The 23317-nt window shown below is 37.1% G+C and overlaps 1 protein-coding gene across 1 annotated transcript; it reads left to right on the top strand.

The window, feature by feature from the left end:
* Positions 1-532: 532 nt before the first annotated feature.
* On the top strand, positions 533-22185 carry LOC128681441 (uncharacterized protein). The gene is made up of 17 exons (XM_053765324.2): positions 533-666; positions 1919-2062; positions 2639-2785; positions 3368-3509; positions 3895-4016; positions 4719-4838; positions 5546-5688; positions 6414-6623; positions 7734-7810; positions 9034-9156; positions 9998-10123; positions 10749-10911; positions 11860-11958; positions 12377-12432; positions 18723-18890; positions 19332-19454; positions 20212-22185. Exons 2-17 carry the CDS (start codon positions 1923-1925, stop codon positions 20347-20349), a joined length of 2097 nt encoding a protein of 698 aa, XP_053621299.1. The 5' UTR covers positions 533-666; positions 1919-1922; the 3' UTR covers positions 20350-22185.
* The last annotated feature ends 1132 nt before the right edge of the window (positions 22186-23317 follow it).

Genomic DNA, 23317 nt, shown 5'->3' with positions numbered 1-23317 from the left:
CCCGTACCAGCCTAACCCATAATTATGTAATTTCTCATTAACTGGTGCTACTTTCATTATTCCTCTTACATACTCATTCCTTATTTTATCTAATCTAGTTACCCCGCACATCCATTTCAGCATTTGCATCTCTGTCGCATGAAGTTTCCTTTTGTCCGTCACTTTCGTCGCCCAACATTCAGATATACCATACATTATGACAGGTCTGATAACTGCCTTATAAATTTTTCCTTTCAATTTAAGGGGAATATTAGGGTCACACGTTACAGCCGTCACTTGTCTCCATTATGCGCATCCAGCTCCAATACGGTTGGTTACGGTTTTCGGTTCTTATCCCACAGAAATAGACTTCTAAATGGTTTATCATTTCCAATATCATCCGCGCACCTTCCCGCCTTCCGCATTCCATTCTAAATCTATAGATTTATATGAGTCGGTCATGAGTCGATGCTGTAAAGAAAATAACCTTTTTGTTTGTTGTTTACTTGTGTTTTTTTTTTAATTTCATCGAGTCTGTCGAAATTTCATCACTTTTTTGACAGTTTCTACTGACAGTGGCGTTTTGATGGTTTCGTGGCTATGCAAAATAAAATAGTTTTGGAGATTTATATTTTTAGCAAATTGTGAAAATTTATGATATTACGTTTATAGAAAAGGTGAAACCAGGTAAGATTGTGTATTTAAGATACTAGAATCGTGGGCGGCTTTATTTATGTCTCTATAACGTTGTCATGGTATATAGATTCTAATTTTGTTGCAGTAGTACATACTATATTCGATATTACTGCATTTTATGGAGGTATCGCTTTCAATTACCATAAAATCTGGGTGTACCAATTGATGTCGTAGTTTTGCAAACATACTATAATACATATAAACAATGTAAATCTTAGAGCACTTCATAAATATTGTACCAGATAGTATTTATATCGTATACTCTTTATACATACCTATATTTTGTAATTTTAGTTTATTCATTTATCACTATTTAGGATTACTTACAGCGACGAAACAAATAGAAATACTTTAACTATATGCCTACGCATATAGTTAAAGTATAATACTATTTATTTTACTTTTGCATCTGACATGATTTTTACTACCACCGCCATCTAGTGACAAATTGTCGCAATACACTGGTGAATTTAATAGTCGATCAGTATGCAGGTTTCCTCACAATGTTTTCCATCACCAGAAGCAAGTGGTGGTCTACAAACTACTATATAAACTCATGAGGCACATGTAGAATTTATTTTTTTGCAATTAAGTTGATATAATGTGTATATATTGACGACCTCAGTGGCGCAGTGGTAAAGTTCTTGCCACTGAACTGAGAGGTCCCGGGTTCGATCCCCGGTTGGGTCATGATGGAAAATGATTTGCTGATTGGCCCAGGTCTTGGATGTTTTTCTATATATGTATAGATTATAAAATATAGTATCGTTGAGTTAGTATCCCATAACACAAGTCTAGAACTTACTTTGGGGCTAGCTCAATCTGTGTAATTTGTACTAATATATTTATTTATAATACATCTCTAATTGACATAAAAAAATATTTTACTTATAAAAGTCTTACTAACTACTAACTTAAACTTAATCATATGTTTAGAAGAACCTGGAACCTTTTCATTATAGATCTTGTGGCGATGGCAGATAAACATTTCTGTCTATTCTGTATTTATGTCATTTGAAATAGTACAAGCTTAGTGTTTATTATCATTATTAAATTTTGGGCACACCAGTGCGAGCACCAGACAGGTGACAAGTCCTCTCAAACTAGTACAGTTAGTGCCTAGTGGTCCTTTAACACGTTCGCTGACGCTCGACGATACCCAAAAGAAGTTTAATTGTTACGACTACTATAGCAGTGAAAGTGTTAAGTTGACTATTCATTAAAAAAAAAAGAAATATTCTAGGAAAATGGGGGTGGCCATCAGCAGATACTCTGATCTCTCGTCCAACGAGCTGCTCACAAGGTTCTGCTCGAACGAAGTGATATGCGCCAACGATCCCTTTTGGAACCAGCTCCTGGCATTCAACATCAACCCGCCTGCCACAGCGTAAGTATTTTTGTACTTTCACACTAGAAAATCCACACTTTCTTCACTTAAAGTACACAATGACCTGCAACCTCGGTGGTGCAGTGGTAAAGTGCTTGCCTCTAAACCGAGAGGTCCAGGGTTCGATCCCCGGTCGGGTCATGATGGAAAATGATCTTTTTTTGATTGGCCCGGGTCTTGGATGTTTATCTTTATATGTATATGTTATAAAATATTGTATCGTTGATTTAGTATCCCATAACACAAGTCTAGAACTTAGGTACTTTGGTTATAACTTAATCTGTGTGATTTGCTAAGGATTTTGACGCAGTTTACTGATGTTTAGACAATTTATTAACAAATGTTTATGCATGTAAAACTGCCTATTAGACCACTAAGTCAGGCCGGGTCACTAGTTAACATATAATATACACATATCATGTTATTTTCATTTTGTGACAACCCTGACTGCAATGTCGACGCTGGTGGCTGTTTCGCCTTTAGCAAGGCCGTCAAACAACTGTACATATCTCATTAACTTGTGATGTTATTAAAGAAGCATGGTATGTTTAACAAGATATCCTTTTAATCTTCCAGCAAAGAGCAACTGGTGTTTGACTCCAGCACGGAAGTGTTACTGCAAACATTTCTTCAGAACAATCCGCAAACTGGAAATTTTGGTTCCTTAGTTCAAGTCTTCATTACTCGCGCCACGGAGCTGCTGGCTTCTCCTAATAGTGACAAGTGAGTTTTTTTTACACTGTACTTATTGCCTAAAATAAAATGGTTTATTTACTTTTATAAACTGTTGTTTAACTTGCAATGTATGTATTGTATGGAGGTCATAATAAGCTGAACACTGGTTAGATTTCAAACATATTTATGTGTAATAACCCCTCAATTGCAAAGAATCAGAAAGAATGTTTGAACATTAAAAAAAAACTCATGTTTTTTATTTTATGCACAGTATCTACTTTATAAAGCTCCATTGACTACCAAATTTTTTTTTATCTTTCATGGAAAATCATCGTTTTACCAAAACGATGATTTTGCCAACGTCAGGGTACATTCAGGAGATTGACACTGTATATAGTATGTTATAATATCAATATAAACTTGTGTCAACATGTCTCTGACAATAATAAGCTTAAAGGCGGCTCCGCTGCGCCATGTCTTGAACAGAACATTTGTTCAAAAACAATTTATGTTTTTGAACACACAACGATAAAATTGTGTTTTTAAGCAATGTTCTGTTCAAAATATGGCGCCGCGAAACCGCCTTAAGCTAGTGGCAAAATGACATTTTTGTAAAAAAAAATTTTTCAGTGTGATGTTAGCGTGGCAAACATTCAACGCTCTATTTGTCATCCGCGCTGTGAGCAAGTACTTGGTGGAGATAGTGCCTGAGTGTGAGCTGAGCAGACACTTGGATGTCCAGGCTGAGAGGCGACCACTGCTTAGGGATGAGGTAAGCGATACACACTTCCATACCAAAGACCAAAAAAAAAAATGTATTAATTTTTTATACATTGGCATCATTTTGTCTGCATGCTCAGTCAATGATACTGAACAGTTTCGTATGGGACCAAAGCCGACGAAATCAAAATACCTAACTAGACGAAAATGAATGAATCAGCTGTTTTTTTTACCATACTAATCACAACCGAATGATACACGAAGCAAAATGGAGTCGCCTTTTTGTAATTTCTCTAAAGTGTGATACGCGGGGCTTAAGCGGACGGGTGGGGTAAGCGGACGTTGGAGAAATAAAAGTAGCGAAGCGGACCCTGGGCTCTGCAGCAACTGGAAACACTCAAATGAGAGAAACTGTCATGGAAATATATTTCTTTCAGGCAAGTTCTGATCAGGCTGTGGTCCCACAAGTAAATGACTCGCCAAAGACGAATGGAAGTGAGAGTAAAGTGGAAATCCTGATCGATGCGCTTATAGGACTAATCATTGATATACCTGTTACGTAAGTAATGATTTTTTTATAGACATTTTGAAATAAGTAGGACATTTTAGGAAACGGAAATTATTGAATTCAAATGTCCCTTTTTCAAAATATCTCATATGAAGGAAAGTTAAATGTCATTATTAAAGTTCGTTATGATTCTCTTGTTCATAAAAAATTATAACCTGATTTAAGTTATTAACTATACTAGCGGCCCATCCCGGCTTCGCTCGTGTAAAACCAAAATAAATTATTATAGTTTTTAGCCTACATAGGGACAGACAGCGCGAAGCGGCTTTGTTTTTGTAATTTATTTTATAGTTATTTTTAAATATTATTTATTTAGTTTTATTTTTATAGACAAAATGTACATTAAAATAAATTAATACAAATTACGCTCTTAAGCAAACAAAAGGAGATTTTACTTTATGCTCATATTTAACTTTACGACCATAAGAACTGAAAAATTTTGACGACCTCCGTGGCCTAATGGTCATCACGCCGGACACTGGAGGTCCTGGGTTCGATCCCCAGTCTGGTCAACGTGGAAAATCAACATTTTCAGATTGTCTTGGGTCTTGAATGTTTATCTATATGTTATACAGTGTTGTTGAGTTAGTATCCTATAACACAAGTCTCGAACTTACTTTGGGGCCAACTCAATCTGTGTGATTTGTCTTTATATATTTATTTATTATTTATTAAAAATAATATTTTTTTCAGAGACAACACGTACTACCTACATCTGGAATGTATAAACACATTGTTAGTTCTCATGTCCGTATACATGTTCGCGAGCGCGCACGGACAAACACGATTGGTCGAAACATCACTAATATACAGGTAGTAATTGTCACATTTTTTAATTAATTTACTAGCTGCCCGTCCCGGCTTCGCTCGGGTCAAAACAATAATAAATTATACTCCTAAACCTTCCTCAGGAACCACACTATCATTTGGTGAAAACCGCATGAAAATCCACGCCGTCGTTTTTGAGTTCATCGCGAACAAACAGACAGACGCGGCAGAGGAATTTGTTTAATTGCTTGGGCAAATAAATAATAAAAAAGTAGCAATTTTACTCCTGACAAAACGAGACAGAACAAAAGTTTAAAGTATGCATGTGTTTCCTCACGATGTTTTCCTTCACCGGAAGCAAGTGGTGGTCTATGAAAAGTAATATACACTAATCAGATTGGTATACAAACTCGTGTGGCACTAGTTGGATTCGAACCTGGGACCTTTCGGCCACATGTCGGTTTTAATCACTCGACCACCACCGCTTCGGGTTAACTCAACTTGATTTTGTTCACATATATTTTTAACTAAAAGAGGGATGTTATAAGTTTGAATTTGTGTCTGTCTGTCTGTGTACGTGGCACCGTAGGTCATCAACGGGTGAACCGATTAGGATGCGGTTCTTTTTATTTGGCATCAAATTTTTATGCGTTGGTTCTTAGATATGTTTGAACAAAATCGGTTCGGCCGTTCAAAAATTGAAAGGCGGGGGCTTTTCTAATTTGTCTAATTGTTATCCCTTTTTGTTTCAGGACGTTATACCAAGGTCGTTACGGTATGCACGCGCCGCTGTTAGTGAAAACTCTATTGCTGAACTTGTGCAGCATGGCGGCCGCGCCGCCCAGCATGTTCGGCGCGGCGGGCGCGGCCGGCAGCGTGATTATCAACATCGCTGGTGGGTTTAGGACTAGGCTCAAATTCGGGGAAAATTTTATTTGTCACTACCTGCGTTCCGGGGCTTCGCTCCCGTGGGAATCTTGGGATAAAAAGCTGGGACCGGACAAGCCGTTCGTTTGCTTAATCCTTTGAAAAGCTTTGCCATATTCTTGTGTAACCTGTTCAATGGCTAATCCAATCCAATCACTATCCCATATGGTGAGGTTAGCCTCACCATATGGGATAGTGCTTGGATTGGGTTAGCTAGTGATTGGATTGGGTTTGTGTCGTTTCGTGTCTTTTAGACTCTTCGCACACGGAAATCCTTTGAAAGGGTTAGCCCTTTTTCCTATTTCCCATATGATATGGCTAACTCTTTCGAAGGGGTAACCCGTTCGTTATAGCGCTTACCCTATTTGGCTTTCCCCTCAAATGCCTGCGGGGGGAGAGGGGTGTAGTTTTCATCACACCCCGCTCCTGTGCAAATTTGCGTAATTCCGTGCTCCGTTCCTTTCGAAACCAAACCCATTCCAAAAACCCCCTAAAACCCGTGAAAGGAATAGCGGTCCGGTCCCTGATAAAAAGTACCCTATGTGTTATTCAAAGTTATATTTCAACCCGTGTACAAAATTTCATAATAATCCGTCCAATAGATTTTGCGTGAATGAGTAATAAACATACACACATACACTTATAATATTTGTAGGATTTTTTTAAATTTAGTATTTTTTTTTTAATTCCCAGCTGGTCTATGGAATATGCTGTCTTTCAACACAGCGCCGCCGACGATCCTCACAGAACCACCTACAGACAGACATGTGTTGCTGGACCGGCTGAGGACGCAGCACCCCGCGGCCAACCAGGCTTGTCTGCTGCTTTTGGCCCTCGCCAACCACTGCATCAACCAGGACAATCTGTACAGGAACGCGTTGTTGTGCTGCGAGGATACCGCTGGTGAGTGCTGGAGGCAGTTAAGCTTCATCAACCAGTAGTGAACCTTCATCAACCAGGACAATCTGAATAGGAACGCGTTGTTGTGCTACGAGAATACCGTGGGTGAGTGCTGGAGGCAGTTAAGCTTCATCAACCAGTAGTCAACCTTCATCAACCAGGACAATCTGAATAGGAACGCGTTGTTGTGCTACGAGAATACCGTGGGTGAGTGCTGGAGGCAGTTATGCTTCATCAACCAAGAGTCAACCTTCATCAATCAGGACAATTTGTATAGAGACACGCGTTGTTATATTGCGAGGGTACTGTTGATGATTGTTAGAGATAGACGACGCTCGTCAACCTTCATCAACCAACACAATATTTTTAGGAACGCGTGAATTTACTACGAAGATACTGTTGGTAAGTGCTGGAGTCAAATAACGCTCATCAACCTTCATCAACCAGGATAATCTGTATAGGAAAACGAAGTTATACTGCGAGGATACTGTTGGTAAGTCCTGGAGATCGAAGGCGCACGTCAACCTTCATCAACCAGGACAATCTCGGTTGGGTTCATATATCTGCAAAGATACTATTAGAAAGTAATTTTCTTTAAATGAGAGAGTTGTTTTAACCCTTTTGAAACTGTAATACTTTCAGCTTTTAGTTTTAAACTATTCGTGTAGAAAATTTTATGGAAATGTATTAAGTTTTTAAACCCCCGACGTTACACGAAGGGGACTTATAACTTTAACATGTCTGTATGTCTGTCCGTGGCATCGTAGCAGCCGAACGGCTGGACCGGTTTTGATCCAGTTCTTATTTTATTTAAAAGCGAGTTTCATCGAGAGTGTTCTTAATTACGTTTAGGAAATGTAAAATGTTGAGTGTTGTCCATTTATTTAATTACTAGATGTTGCCCGGGGCTTCGCTTCCGTGGGAATTTTGCGAACATAAAATATAGCCTATGCTATAGCATCTTGGATAATGTACCTTTCTAATGGTGAAATAAATTTTTCAAATCGGTTCGGTAGTTTCGGAAATTACCCGCCTCAAACATACAAACTCACAAACGCTTACCTCTTTATAATAATAGTAAAGATGGAAATTATGATCAAAGATATGTTCCAGAAACATCGACGACGTCACTTCAGCGGGAATCGAACTCCAGTACCCAGGTCACCCCACCGAGAATTGACATGGATTCTGTAAGTATAATTCGTAAATTATCCATTACTAGCGTCCCTCGGCTTCGCACGGTGTTATTTATGTATGTACCTTCGGGAATAAATTTATCTAAATAACAAATTCAAATTCAAAATTCTTTATTCAATTTAGGATGATATACATCACTTATGGACGTCAAAAAATTATTTAAACTAAGTCTACTCTGCCGACTTCCAAAGCGCAGGTGAAGAAGAAGCGGCGCAACAAACTTCACCGCAGCCTTTTCTCCAAGGACGTCAATTAACAAATATAGGTCTTATAACAAAATCTATGGTAGTTGAAAATGTTTGGTTTGATGACTCTTCGAAGGCCCTTATAATATTAATAGAAACACTTGTGAAAAAATTACTGTGATAATGACATTGCTGTCAAAGATATGACAAAAATAAAATCACACATTTTTTGAACTCGTCCAAACTCTCCATACTAAATGACATAGGTAGGAGTGATGTCACGACTTGATAAAATGTTCGCTAAGTAAGCTATGCTTGATCGACGGCTACAAAAATATTACGTTTATGGTGATGAATTGTTAATAAAAGTTGTAAGAAAAGTTTAGTTTTTTTGTTTTTATGATGGTTGAGTTCATTTTTATAATTTTTGTCAGATGTCACATCACTAATAGGCAATTGCCTATCAACATGTGACATCTGGATAAAACTTGCTATCTGACAAGCTTTGTCTATGGTTTTGTGTGGTGTTCGCGCCAAATGAGTTTTATATGTGTTTTTACGTCATCATATCAGACTGGTTTATTATCAATAAATTATACCTTTTAATATATAATATTGATAGCTTTGGCCTGCGGGTTCGCCCACGTTTATTATGTGATACTTCTTTAAATGGACTTTCCAACCAACATTACTTCTTCATATAATGATTCAGCTGCATTGTTACAGTTAACTATAATATTATAAATGGTACAGTAAGTTTGTTTGTTACCTCTTAACGTTCTATCTACTCGAACAATCTTCTTGAAACTTTGCATACATGTAGTTTGAAGTATGATGAAGGACATAAGGTACTACACCCCGGACAAATTACTGTTCCCGCGCGAAATTCACGAGGGCGATGCCGCGGGCAAAAGCTAGTTAAATAATATTTTTTACAATCCTATTGCATCAAAATCCGTCTTCTCCAATTAGGTCTTGTCTGCCCCGTAACGGATGTAGACGTGATACTGTATGTATATTGTTTGTTTCAGCTACATAAAGCGCTATGTGCAACCGCTGGATGTGAACATTCGACATTGTTATTATACTTGATGCTGCACTCGTGTAAGGCTTATAAAAAGCACGTCAGTTGCGATCCACATATAGAGAATTTGGTGAGTTATTTTTACAAGCTTTTAACTATCAATATATGAGTGTATCTTTAAATAAATAAAGAATAAACTAAACTATGGGAAACATATATTTCAGTCGTATGAGCATCTTCTGTATAGGTGTCGTTACGCTTTGTCTGTACAGTTAAATTTCTCTAATAATTTTGACTCCTTACCAAAAATTCGCGAAGTCGCGGGCAACAGCTAGTAATAAATAAATAATAATAAATATACACAGACAAATTACACATATGTATAAAACTGGCTGCGCCCCGGGGCTTCGCTCCCGTGGGAATTTCGGGATAAAAAGTGCCCTATGTGTTATTCCACGTTATATTCTACCCGTGTACCAAATTTCATGACAATCGGTCCAGTAGATTTTGCGTGAAAGAGTAACAAACAAACATACATACATACTCACAAACTTTCGCATTTATTATATTAGTAAGATGTTTGTTCGGATGGAATCTTGCAACAATATTTTGAAGCAGTTATCCTCAAGCAATTGAGCTAAAATTTTGTATTACGTTTAATTTTGATGATTGCACCCAAGATCAGCTCCCGATTAGGTAACTCCTCAACGGTTTACTGCACGATCAATTTGGTCACGCGTTGAATGTAACAATATAGGTATCATTGAAAAAAAGTTTAATTGTATAAAAATACTCCAAAATTTTTTTTTATTACAATCAATTTTTGAGATTACAAAACAAAACAATGTACAGTCGACGGCATGTTAACTTTCCCCTCGATGGATCATTATGCTGCGGTGATTGGGGCGAATTTGCAATGAACTTTGGAATGTTGATGTGCTGTTGACTGTACAATTTTTTTTTTTTTACAGATTTTACCGATCCTGCAAGTTCTGTACAACGCTCCGGACAGCAATTCCCATCACATATATATGTCTCTCATAGTGCTCCTCATATTGACGGAAGATGACGCGCTTATAAAAAATGTTCATTTGATTGTAAGTATACTCGATATTTCGTTGCCGCTCCGTTGTAATACGTCGAAAGTCAATACAATTTCTACGTTGTCTGTTGACGTACGACAAAACAGCGTTGGAGCGACTGATTGCCTGGAGATTCGGTGCAAATTGGCTGTGACAGACTGACGGCACAGACACACACACGAGGGATCCTAAAAGGGTTCCGGGTTTTTTTTTCAACTTTTTGGTACGGAACCCTAAAAATAAGGACTGACCTCCGTGGCCTAATGATTAACGTCAGTCAGGTGTGACAGACTGACGGACAGACACACACACGAGGGATCCTAAAAGGGTTCCGGGTTTTTTTTTTTCATCTTTTTAGTACGGAACCCTAAAAATAAGGACTGACCTCCGTGGTATTTCCACGTTGACCTGACTGACGTTGATCATTAGATCAACGTCAGTCAGGTCAACGTGGAAATAAACTTTTTCAGATTGACCTGGGTCTCTGATGTTTATCTATACGTGTATATATAAAATGTGGTGTCGTTGACTTAGTAACCCATAACACAATTCTCGAACTTACTTTGGGGCGAACTCGATCTTTGTGATTTGTCCGTGCATATTTTAAAAAAAGACGATTAGACGATTCGCCGTTTTGCAGATGATAAAAAATCCTATGTGGTACACGGAGCGGGCGATCTCGGAGATATCTGTCGGCGGTCTGATGGTGTTAGTGTTGGTGAGGGCGCTGCAACACAACATGGCGCGCGTGCGCGACAAATATCTGCACACCAACTGTCTGGCGGCCATTGCCAACATGAGCTGTGAGTCACGTATTATACTGGCTTTTGCCCACGGGAACACTTATTTTTCCGGGATGAACGGTACCTTATATCCTTCTCCACAATTCAATCTACATGTATGCAAAATTTCATGAAGATTGGTTGTGTAGATAGAGCGTGAAGAGGTAACAAACAAACAAACGTGTAAGGAAGAAACCACGAAACAGATGAGATTCCTCAAGGTTCGCTTGAAATATAAACTTTAATAATTTAAATGGTGGTTGCCAATTTAACTGTACGGCAGTCTATGCCGTAATCGTCTCGTATGACTTCCGATATCTACGGAACCAACATTGCTACAATTGTAAGTATCATATTAACATGATAATTCACTAGCTATTTATTATACCACTGTTGAGCATTCTCAATATTTTATATACTTGATTTTCTTTTTGAGCGAAAATGTGTAAAAATATTCGATTTTTGAATTTTGATTTTTCAAAAGCGTTCGATACCGTTTAAGACCCCATTGTTACTCATAGATTTGAAATGGCTGGTCTAAGAGGTAAGCCTCTAGAACTAGTTAACAACTAACTAACAATTGATAGCATTGTGTTAAGATAAACCAATCTACAAACGATGAGACTAAGATTGGGTGTGGGGGTTCCACAAGGCAGTGTCTTAGAACCCACTATGTTTTTTATGTACATTAATTTACATTCATGAAATTTATGGTCTAATTTGTTACCGAGATGAATAACCTCTACTATTTTTGAAAACTAACCCCCAACAACAAGAGAAAGTTCGTGAGAGAAATAAAGCCAATTAATAAACTAGTTGCGATTGCATTTCACATCTCACTATCGAGTCGATTCGCAGTGAGCTAACCAATCATATTGCGGTGTGTTTGCCGTCGCGTGACAATGCCTCCCTGTGATTGGTTAACTTCTCATCTGATATATGATTTGCCCATAATTGTGTCTGTTACAGGTGAATTCAGAAATTTGCATCCATACGTCGCTCAGAGGCTAGTGTCATTATTCGAGACATTGAGCAAGCGGAGAGCCAGATTATTTGCTGAAGTAGAAGGTACAAACATCTCCTTCACTTTTTCATCCCGCGTTTTGTAGCAACGTTACGAAGCCCGAAGTCCGCTTGATAATTAAACAGAATTTACAAATGTTTACATTTTATATAGTAAGTGATTATGTAAATAATTGATAGATGTGATTTTCTATTCTATTGAGTACTAGCTTTTGCCCGTGGCTTCGCCCGCGTTTGTCGTTCGTCCGCTCATAACTTATTAATGTCAACAACTCGGGTTCTAAGCAACGTATCGCAGTGAAACCTATGCTAGATTTTAAGTTAGACCATCTGCCATACGATTGTCAAAACCACCACAAAATCCATCCAGTAGTTTTTGTATGATGCGCGAACAAACATACAGACGGACAGACAGACAAAAGTTCTGAAAAAAAAAAAAACATGAATTGTCTTTCGTTTTCAGAATTAGACAACAATGCAGATTTACCACATAGTACTTTAGAGAAGACGGAAGAAATGGTAAGACTGTTTTTCAATACACTTTCTCGATATTTTACAGCACCAGTGTTTCTCACGGCGTTTACGTGTCAACGTCTTGCTTTGATCATTACGCGACGCGAAGCGGAGTGCGATAATAATGCCATGTACGGCGTTATTGTCGCACTCCGTCGCTTGAAAATCTGCCTCTTAATTAAAGTATCAACTAGCTTAATTAACTAGTTACTTAATATGAAGAGTAGAAAACTGATTTTTTTAAACTATAATTAGAGACCATAGGAAACTGGTTTTTAAAAACTATATTTTTAGACCATCGCAACAGACATCGCAACAGTGTTGCCAGCTAAAATAGGACACAGCGCCCTCATATATTTTCCACTATTTATCCCTGTTACTTCCTCAGCCGTTCAACGTCGGAGTCCAGCTCTACTGAATCCTCTTCGTCCGTGAACTTGCTAGAGTGCAGACGTGCCGAAAGTTTTTCTAAAAAGTGTAAAAAAGTGCTAGCGATTAACAGCGATAAGTCTATTAAGTCAAGTGCCAATATTCCATCATCTTGAATTATTTAAAATTCAATTAGTTAAATATTTTGTGCGGTCACGGAACATCGAAGCGGACACAACCCGCGCACCCACCCGCGCCCACCCCCGCGAAAGCAAACCGCCGCATTTTTCATCTCTGTCTTTGTGACAAATCCAAAGTGCGTGTGCGTCGCCGCAAAGCTGATAACTGTGTAAGTATAACTGGCTCCACTTACACTGGACGGAAAGCATAAGCTTATGGGACGCATCGATCTACGTCCAGTTAACGAGACCCCCGCTTGATTGTCCGTACGTTGGAGATCAACGTATACTGGACGGAAAGCATAAGCTTACGAGAACCATTGATCGACGACCAGTGAATGAGAACCCCGGCCGATATACTGTGCGCATCAATTTGGTTGATTAGTAAAATAAATAAACAAGCATGCAGCGCACTCCGCCGAAATCACCATTGGCGTCAGCAACGAATCTTTTAAGTGCTACGCAATTCCAATCGGATCCAAACTTATCAACAGGGGGGGAACACTATGTTTCACTGCGTAACAAAAGGAAAAGGCATGAAGAGTCGCAGTCTAACCTAGACGAATTTAAAGAAGAAATGAAGGACTTTTTTAAATCACTTATGTCTGCACAGCAGAAACAGCTTGAAAAAAACACAGTTACTCTTAAGGAGATTCAGCGGTCAAGCAGCAACATAGAGAACTCTGTGGCCTTCTTGACTGCCCAAAATGAAGAGTTAAAGAAAACAATTACACAGCTTCAGGAAGAAAGAAAGGAAGACAAAAAACACATCGCTATGCTTGAAGACAAAATAGAAAACATGCAGATGGATGTAAGGAAGACCAATCTGGAAATCAAAAACGTGCCAAAAAAATCCAATGAGTCAAAAGAAGACCTGGTGGATATGGTCCTTAATCTCTCGCGTACTGTTGGATCCCAAATCAAAAAGGAAGACATTAAGGACGTCTTCAGAGTACGAGTTAAAAAGGAAGGGATACAAAATCCACCCATAATCATAGAGACCTCGTCAACTTTAATAAAAAATGATGTACTTAAGTTATGCAAAGCTTTCAATGTGAGGCAAAAGACAAAATTATGTGCCAAACATCTTGGTCTGAAGACTCACGAGGACACTCCGGTATTTGTTACTGAGCAGCTAACGGCGAAAGCGGCCCGCATGTTCTTCCTTGCACGGGACCTCGTCAAGAGCAACTCGTTTAAATTCTGTTGGACGGCATATGGAAAGGTCTACGTCAGGAAAAATGAAAATTCGCCTATTATTCAAATAAAAAATGAAACAGCTATTCAAGACTTAAGGAATAACAAATGACTATTCTTGTTTACATTATTTACATTGTTGCGTCAAGTTTTAGTGTGCGTCAAGTTGCGTAAAGACACTATTAGTCTCTGCTCCTTCCTTTATTTTTGTTATTTTTTCAATCGTCATTTTATAGATTTTGTATCTCACTCTTATATAAAAAAAATTGTAGTACGTAATTACATGTTAAACTGCATATGTTTTCCTCTAGAATACAATGACCAAATGATATATTCAATTTCATTCATAATTAAAATATCCTATATAACAAGCCATATAATCACCTTAAAAAATAGCGATTTACCTCACATAACAACTGCGTTTTTACCCTGCATCTATACTTATACTTTAGACAATGGATGATATGACACGAACCCTAGATGACTTAGACAATATAACTGTAGCAAGGAATATAGAATGTAACTATTGCGATCTAGAAAAAAATATACGCGTAAACAAAAGTGATTTTACATTAATAACCCAAAATATAAGAAGCATATATTGCAATTTCGATGATTTCATAGCCATCCTAAGTTTTCTCCCCTTTACTACCGATCTTATTATTCTTACCGAGTGTCGACTTTCACCAGAAAAGCCTGTACCTCAACTTACTAACTACCATTCTTATGTAACAACGTATCAGTTAAATCAAAACGACGGGGTTGTGGTATACGTGAAAAATACACTCGGAGCTAAAGTCAGAGAAATTAAACTCTCTGGTGCATCTTGTCTACAGGTAGAAATCCTAAACAATATTGTTCTATGTATATATCGCTCACCGTCAAATAAATGTGCTGAAAATTTTATTAATTCTCTAAATTTACACCTAGAGTCTTTAAAAACACAAAAAAGTATCATTGTTACGGGAGATATAAATATTAACTTAATAGCTAAGGATAGAGAAAAAACTCACGAATACAATAACAGAATAAAATATCTTAATATGTTAGCAATGTTAGGCATATTACCAGGACACACGTTGCCAACTAGGGAAACAAGTTGTTTGGATCACTTAATGTTAAAGCTAAATAAAAAAAGAATCTCGGCAACCATTGCTATCTTACATAGTACTATCACTGACCATCTGTCAGTATTCTTGACTTTATCCAAACAACATCACGCTGAACCTGTGTTGAAATCCAGTACACATACTGATTTCGATCAGGCTCTAAACTACTTACGGGAACAACATTTGTCTGAATTACTTTTCTGTGATGACCCAGCTCTAGTGACCCAAGTTTTGATCGAAAGTTTAAGTAATTCCATAAAAATTAACACCAACATTAAACATATCCCAAAAAGCAAACGAATATTGAAGCCATGGATTACCCCTGGCATCTTAAGATGTATTAAAAATCGCAATAAGTTACAAAAAGAGCATAAAAAAGACCCACATAATGAAACAAATAAAATTATTTACGTAAGATATCGCAATCATTGCAATAATTTATTAAAAAAAATAAAAAGGAATTATGAACGGGAATTAATTGCTAAATCTGCCAATAACAATAAACTACTATGGAATAATATAAAAAACATAACGTACACAAATAAAAATAAACAAAGAAATACAGAATTATTAAATATTAAACCTACACCTACAGAAGCGGCTAATGCAATTAATAATTACTTTGTTAACATTGGGAAAGACCTTGCCCAAAAGATCACATTACACACTAATGATTATACAACGTCATTTATAAATGAAATACCATCTCAACCTCAGTCATTCGTTCTACTGGAAACCGACCTAGAAGAAGTAAATACCATTTTAATGAGCCTGAAATCTGATAGTGCCCCAGGCTGGGATAATATAACTACCAAATATCTAAAACATGTTAAAAATGAGATTATTCCTATTATCGCACATTTAGCTAACTTATGTTTTAAACACGGTATCTTTCCTGATCTACTAAAACGCTCCATAATTACGCCTGTACACAAGGGAGGGGACAGATACGATCCCAGTAATTATCGTCCAATATCTGTTTTGACTGCAATTTCAAAAATTATAGAGAAATTATTAAACAGCAGACTGATAAGTTACTTAAATAAGTTCGGCATTCTGTCGCCTTCCCAATTTGGATTCAGGCAGGGGAAATCAACTCAAGATGCTGTGATGGCCTTAACTTCTCTAGTAACAAACGAGCTTGATAAGGGAAACAAGTGCCTATGTATTTTCCTTGACCTCAAAAAAGCGTTTGACACGGTTTCCATCCCCATACTTATAGAAAAACTAGAAAAAGTTGGTATTAGAGGAGTGGCACTGTCATTGTTGAGGGATTATCTTTCTGGAAGAAAGCAAAAAGTTAAGCTGGATGATATCACCAGTGAAGACGCGGAGGTGTCATACGGTGTACCCCAAGGCAGCGTATTGGGTCCTACATTGTTCCTTATATATTTAAATGACCTCTGTAATATGAAAATAAAACAAGCTAACATTTTCTCATACGCTGATGATACTGCCATCGTCTTTACTGGTGAATCTTGGTTGAATATTAAAAAAACGGCTGAGCAAGGCATGTCTCGAGTTACTAAATGGCTAGATGCTAATTCGCTGACTTTGAATATAGCTAAAACTAATTTTATTTGTTTTACAATAAATAACCGTACGCAACCGACAAATGATTTCGAAATAAAAATACATACCTGCGATTCAACTGAAGATAGTTGCAACTGTACTAAAATAGATAAAGTTTCGTGCACTAAATATCTTGGAGTTGTAGTGGACCAAAGGTTATCGTGGTATCCGCACTTGGAACAACTATCAGATAGAGTACGAAAATTAATCTGGATATTCAAAACTCTGCGACATCTCATTACTAAACCAGAGAAAGACAGTAATTTGGAAACAAAAAATTTTCTTTCGAAAATATATATTTCTTTAGTACAATCTGTACTAATTTACTGCATCCCCGTTTGGGGTGGTGCTCTAAAAACAAAATTCTTGTCGGTGGAACGCGCACAGCGAGCATTACTAAAAGTTGCTAACTTTAAAAAAAGAAGGTACTCTACAGAACAACTGTATAAAACCACAGGTTTATTGACTGTTAGACAATTATATTTGCTTAATTTGATATTAAAAAAACATAAGTCTATACCTTACAATATACATTTTCAAATTAAGAGACGGAAAAACATAGTGGCAAAGGTCCCGGTTACCAATTCATATTTTGCCAGAGTACAATACGAGAAACGCTCATCTGTATTATATAATAAAATAAATAAACAGTTAAATATATATCCATTATCATATCATCAATGCAGGGATAGGATAGTTGAATGGGTGAAACTGCTTAGTTATGAGGAAATTGAAAATTTATTGAATTAGGTGAAAAAGAGGTTAACATTATTTTAAAGTACTTAATACTTTAGTTAAGTTTGTCTTAAGTTGTTAAAATTTTAGTCTTGTATAATAAATTATGTTTATGTTAAATAAATTTTAGGCTTGTTTAAATCTTGGTACATTATGGCTTACTATGGAATTATACTTATACTTATATCTACATATATACTTATAAATACATATAAATTGTGTTGTGGAAGAGCGATGTCTCCTGGCACAGGCGTAATGCTTAAAAGGAGGCATCAATCAAAAAAGAGTTATTATGTAAACTAGTTTTTGAAAATAAATTATTATTATTATTATTATTATGTTTCTCCTCTTTTGGAATTCACGGCACTAAGTCCGGTCCTTTGAGAGGCTTGCGTGGGGATATGGATCCAACACGTAGAGGCCCTTTGGAGAGTTTTGATGTTGTGTAGGTCTCCCGCCAAAACCCGCTCGCGGATATATCAATAAAATGATATGCCCATGAGCAGGTCTCGGCGGGAGTGTGAACTATTGCAGAATAATGGATAGAAGTACTGGTCTATAGAATGAAATTTGGATGAACTAAGAATGGGCTATTGCAAAGAGTTCGGTCACCTGCCATAATCATGATAACTGACTATTCAGTGGCAGGTGGTGACTCGCCGCTCACTGGATGGGCCCCTCAAATCAGTCGCCGCGATTGGCGACAAAGGGGCAACATTGGCGTGGGCGGCTAAGGGTGTAGAGAGGTGAGTCTGCGGGGCGCGAAATCATGGTGATCCAGTCAGACGCCCCCGGCGTTATGACATTTTACACTTCCACCCTTCGAGCATATAGCTCTCGCGACTCCACTCTGGCCGGCCGGTGAAGGCAAGCCAGAGGTAGGGGTCCTGTTACCTCTCGGTTTCCACTCCGACCTTGGGGAAGGAAGGCGGAGGTGAGGAACAGGGGCCTCCCCTGGGAGCACTCAGGTCCGTGGGGTCGCTACTCCCCAACAGCTCGCCACAAGCTGCCCTGCGGGCTTATTATTATTATTATTACTGAATATTACTGAATACATATATAGATAGACTGTAAGCTCCTAAACGGGTGAACAGAATAGCATGCAGTTTTGTTTATCACGTGAAATACATTCCAGATGGACCACGTACTAGTTCTAGATGAAGTCCTCCGCATGCTCCTCGAGATAATCAACTCGTGCCTGTCGCATCAGCTCGTGAACAACCTCAACATGGTGTACGCTCTGCTTCATAAGCGGGAGTTGTTCAGCAAGCAACAGCATCACATCACGCAAAATATTGAAATGGTGAGGTTTTTTTTTTTGTATATGTTTTTCTTTTCATTTGTATTTGCTTTTTTTTGTATTTTCTTTTCTTTTTCATCACAGCTAGATGAGAATTTCCAAGTATGTTTTTTTGCAAATTACACATTAATGATAACACATGTTGGTCATATTATATATGTATATACATGTATATACATACATATGTTGGTTATGTTTGTTACATATGTACAAGTACAATCATTTACATTATTGATGGAGTCTTGATGTTAGAGTTTGAGATCAAGTTTTTGTAAAATACATTATTTACATATTCAGTTTGCGGAAACGGATGTTTGCTATTACATCATTATTGTACAAAATTTTTTTGTAAATTGACTTTATGCGAATACTTTTTAGGTTATACCTTAGTGGGCCGTCTCATTGACATGTCTCGAATTGAAATAATAAATATGATGTCCTCAGGTGATAGGCTACTTTTCCACTCGACTGCAGAGGGTGCAAGAGGGTGCCGGAGACCTGGGTGTGCATGAGGTGCTGGCTTGCATCAAGAAGGGTGCGGAACAGTGGTCTAGCGATAGACTCAAGGTATGTCTTCTCTCTTTCGTTATAAGTCGAAATCCCAACGAATATTGCGAAAGTAAATTTGTTTGTTACCTCTTCACGCATTATCTATTGGACCGATTGTTTGGTACACTGGTAGAAATTAACCTGGAATAACACATAGGGTACTTTTTATCCCGAAATTCTTACAGGAGCGAGGCCCCGGGGTGCAATTAGTAAAAAAATAAGCCACACATTAAAGCATTTATGTTTTTTTATTTATTACATATTCGTATCGGCTTCGCTTGGGCAAAAACTTTCAGGAATCACACTATATATTAGTGAAAACCACATGAAAATCCGTGCAGTAGTTTAATTTATCGCGTTCATACAGATAGTCGTGACGACTTATTTTTATACAAGGCCGCAAACTTACACAATATGTTTTTACAAAATCGTGAATATCTCAAAAACGACTAAACTAAACCTTTTGTTGCTCCACGAAATTAAAAATTCTATTAACAGACCCTACATACCTTTTAAATTTCATCAAAATCAGACCAACGGTTCGAAAGTTAACTCGTTTCAATAAATACAATAAATATTTATACTATTACTAGTACTAATAAGTACTATGTTTGTTGAATAAAATAAATATTTTTAACGAAAATAATAGTTAAAAATATTGTTGAATATATTTAAAATGGGTTCGTTACAAACATACATACAAAAAAAATGTACTTTTACCCCGAGTTGATTAGATTTAGATTATGTAAGAATCTATTTATTTATTTTTGTTCAGAAATTCCCCGATCTAAAATTCCGCTACGTCGAAGAGGAGAAGCCTGAAGAATTCTTCACACCGTACGTCTGGTCTCTGATAAGCACATGCGGTAGTATATTCTGGTCGAGCGAGCGCGCCAACTTGTTGGAGTGCTGATCCAACATGTTGGCCCGACGCTGACCCACCAACCTTGATATGGACGATTTTTATACAAGATTTTGTTTCGGATTGATGTTCGGTGATGTTAACTTCGGTGTGGCCGTCTGATGTTGGCCCAAACGTTTTGTGTTGGTGACAAATGTTGGAGCCAAATACAGGGTTGCAGCGGCAGGTAAATATAAATTCCATTGTTATTATATGCCGCAGATATCTCGTCTTTGTCCCATACGAAATAGAGCCTAGAGTTGCTTAATTCGAAGGCCATGTTTAGCTGTATGTATGTAGATTGTAGAATATGGGAATACAATTTATAAAACACTTTTCACTTGAAATTTTTGTCGCAAGCTTTTTATTCTCGTCAGTAAGATATTATTGCATTCAACGCGTGACAATATCATGTCTGTGCTGTAAACCGTTGAGTTCACTCGTCGGGAGCCGATACTGGGTTTACAGGTTATGATTATCATAATGGTGTTTATACTCACATCCTGTATGTTGGTTCCATTTAAAATTCGTTTTTTTTTTCTTACAAGTCTTATGTAAATAATCTTAACATGTTTTTTTTTTTATGTTACAGCAATGTAAATTAAAAATATACTTTTTAGGAAATCACTTTCGTATAGTTATTTTTTAATTTTTTTTTCTGTGTAAAATGTTCGACAAGTACTGTGAAGATTGTTTACATGTTAAGACTCGTGAAAAAAACGGACTATATTTGTATATTCCATTTTTTCTTTATTGGAACCAAATTTGGTTAAATTTAATAAAATGTTGGTTACATTTAATAATAGGTTATAATGATGGGACGATTTTTATACGAAATTTAGATTTTTTTTGGTATTAATAAAATTAGTTAGGCTAGCACGAATATTAGCTAGATCGACGCCAAAATTTATATGAAAAGCTCCAGTTCCTATTATAGAGGCGCTGCTCATTTTCCATAAAAAAAATGTCGACAAATACGGATACGTTCACGCAAAAACTCATGCTAGCCCCACAATTATTCATTTACCCTTTGATTCATAAAAAAGTTAATTCTTCTTTAAATTTGACATTGACAGAACATACTTATGTTTTTTTTTCTCTCTCTTTCAAATGTCAATTTTAAGGTGCGAGACCAAATATACTCGAGCGGTAAATGATTCTTTAACTTGTTTTATGAATAAGAGGTTAGTTTTTCAAATCACAAAAACTGAAAATAACCCACCAATAATATTCTACGCTAGTATGTAAAAAATATGTAATGCAATAGATTCCTTTGTTTGAGCAAATTATGAACCGAGAGGTCCCAGGTTCGATCCCCGATCGGGTCATTATGGAAAATGATCTTTTTCTGATTGGCCCGGGTCTTGGATATTTATCTATATATGTATTTGGTATAAAATATAGTATCGTTGAGTTAGTATCCCATCACACAAGTCTCCAACTTTGGGGCTAGCTGAATCTGTGTGATTTGTCCTAATATATTTATTTATTTAAACCTTCGCTGACGACAGCCATTTTGGTTCAACGTATGTGCCGAAGATTGTACATACATTGCAAGTTATAAAAGCTTGTAAAAAGACATGTCCAGTGACCTACACAAGCGGGTTATATCATATTGTTTGGCTGTTTACGTTGGTGTGTTGGAATATATCGTGTGAGCAACTCACGCGTTCATCTTGTATCATAATATTAATTTATTACGCATGTGAAGTCGAGGATATAGTTAAGTAATATATTATGTACTCAAAATGTACAATTTATTTTATAAACGAACTTAGGGTTATGTAAATCTGTAAGTGGTTACAAAACGCAATATACCTAAATAGAAATAAAATTATTTAAAATATATTTTGTTTTTTTTTTATACTACCTTTTGCACACGGAAGCAGTTATTGTTCCGGGATGAAAGGTAGGTACCCTATGTCCTTCTCCGTGCTTCAAACTATATATATATATATATATATATGAAGTCGCAAGAAGATTGGTTGAGGCGTGAAGATGTAACAAACATACTTTCGCATTTATAATATTAGTTAGGATTAGGATATACTACGGAACGAGCATGTGGCCCACTTCATAGTAAGTGGTCACCGCAGCCTATCAACGCCTACAACACCAGGGTGTCACACGCGCGTTGTATAAGTAGAACACGAAGTCGTGCCCTAGGATCTTTGTCCACAGCACCCTGTATTCACACCGCCTTCAAACCGGAACACTATGCAAGCGCTGCTGTTTGGCTGAAGTAGATGAGAGTGAGGTACTCGTGCAGACGACCTTTGTGCCAAGGTCTACCTCTGGTGCAAACGATATGGTTTAATTTTGATTTTTGAACTTTTTTATTCCCTAATATAAAACTATACGTATTCAACTTATCGTTTTCTAACCACACGAATATTATAAATGTGAAAGTGTTTGTCCTTTCAAAAAGCATTGTTTGGATTGGGTGTGGTAATGGCTGGAGTGTGATCAGACGGGCCTAGGTTTGAATTATATTTGTACCTGCTACATGAGTTTGAATATTAATCTCCTATATGTTAACATAGACTGCCAGTGAAGGAAAACTTCGTACCTACGGAAATGGTGAAGGCACTCCATAAATGTTTCCAAGAAAAGTCGCCGCCCCGAACTTCACTCTTGTGGGAATACGAAAGTACCCTATGTGTTATTCCAGGTTATATTCTACCCGTGTACCAAATTTAATAACAATCTGTCCAGTAGATTTTGAATGAAATAGTAAGAAACATACATCCTCACAAACATTCGCATTTATAATATTAGTAAGTAGGTGGTTACATATATGCCATAGCAATTATTACGTATTTATTTTTTAGTACTTGGGTAATTTACTATTTTTATATAATTCAAAGATCCCGCCAAAGTATTTTTTATGTTGCCAGCATTGGTCAAGCTTGAATAGACGATAAAATGTACATAATCATGATGCAATTTTAATTAATAAGTACCTATTTTAAATATATTC

The sequence above is a fragment of the Plodia interpunctella genome, chromosome 27 (assembly GCF_027563975.2).
Source record: "Plodia interpunctella isolate USDA-ARS_2022_Savannah chromosome 27, ilPloInte3.2, whole genome shotgun sequence".
NCBI classification, from domain to species: Eukaryota; Metazoa; Arthropoda; class Insecta; order Lepidoptera; family Pyralidae; genus Plodia; species Plodia interpunctella.
Note: the sequence above shows the minus strand (reverse complement) of the source record. Positions and strands in the feature narration are given on the sequence as shown.

Excerpts from the sequence above, each read along its gene's own strand:
- LOC128681441 (XM_053765324.2), top strand. The coding sequence starts at position 1,923 with ATGGGGGTGGCCATCAGCAGATACTCTGATCTCTCGTCCAACGAGCTG. Across the intron at positions 12,433-18,722 it reads TAGAGAAGACGGAAGAAATG|ATGGACCACGTACTAGTTCT; the intron begins GTAAGACTGTTT and ends AATACATTCCAG. Across the intron at positions 18,891-19,331 it reads TCACGCAAAATATTGAAATG|GTGATAGGCTACTTTTCCAC; the intron begins GTGAGGTTTTTT and ends TGATGTCCTCAG.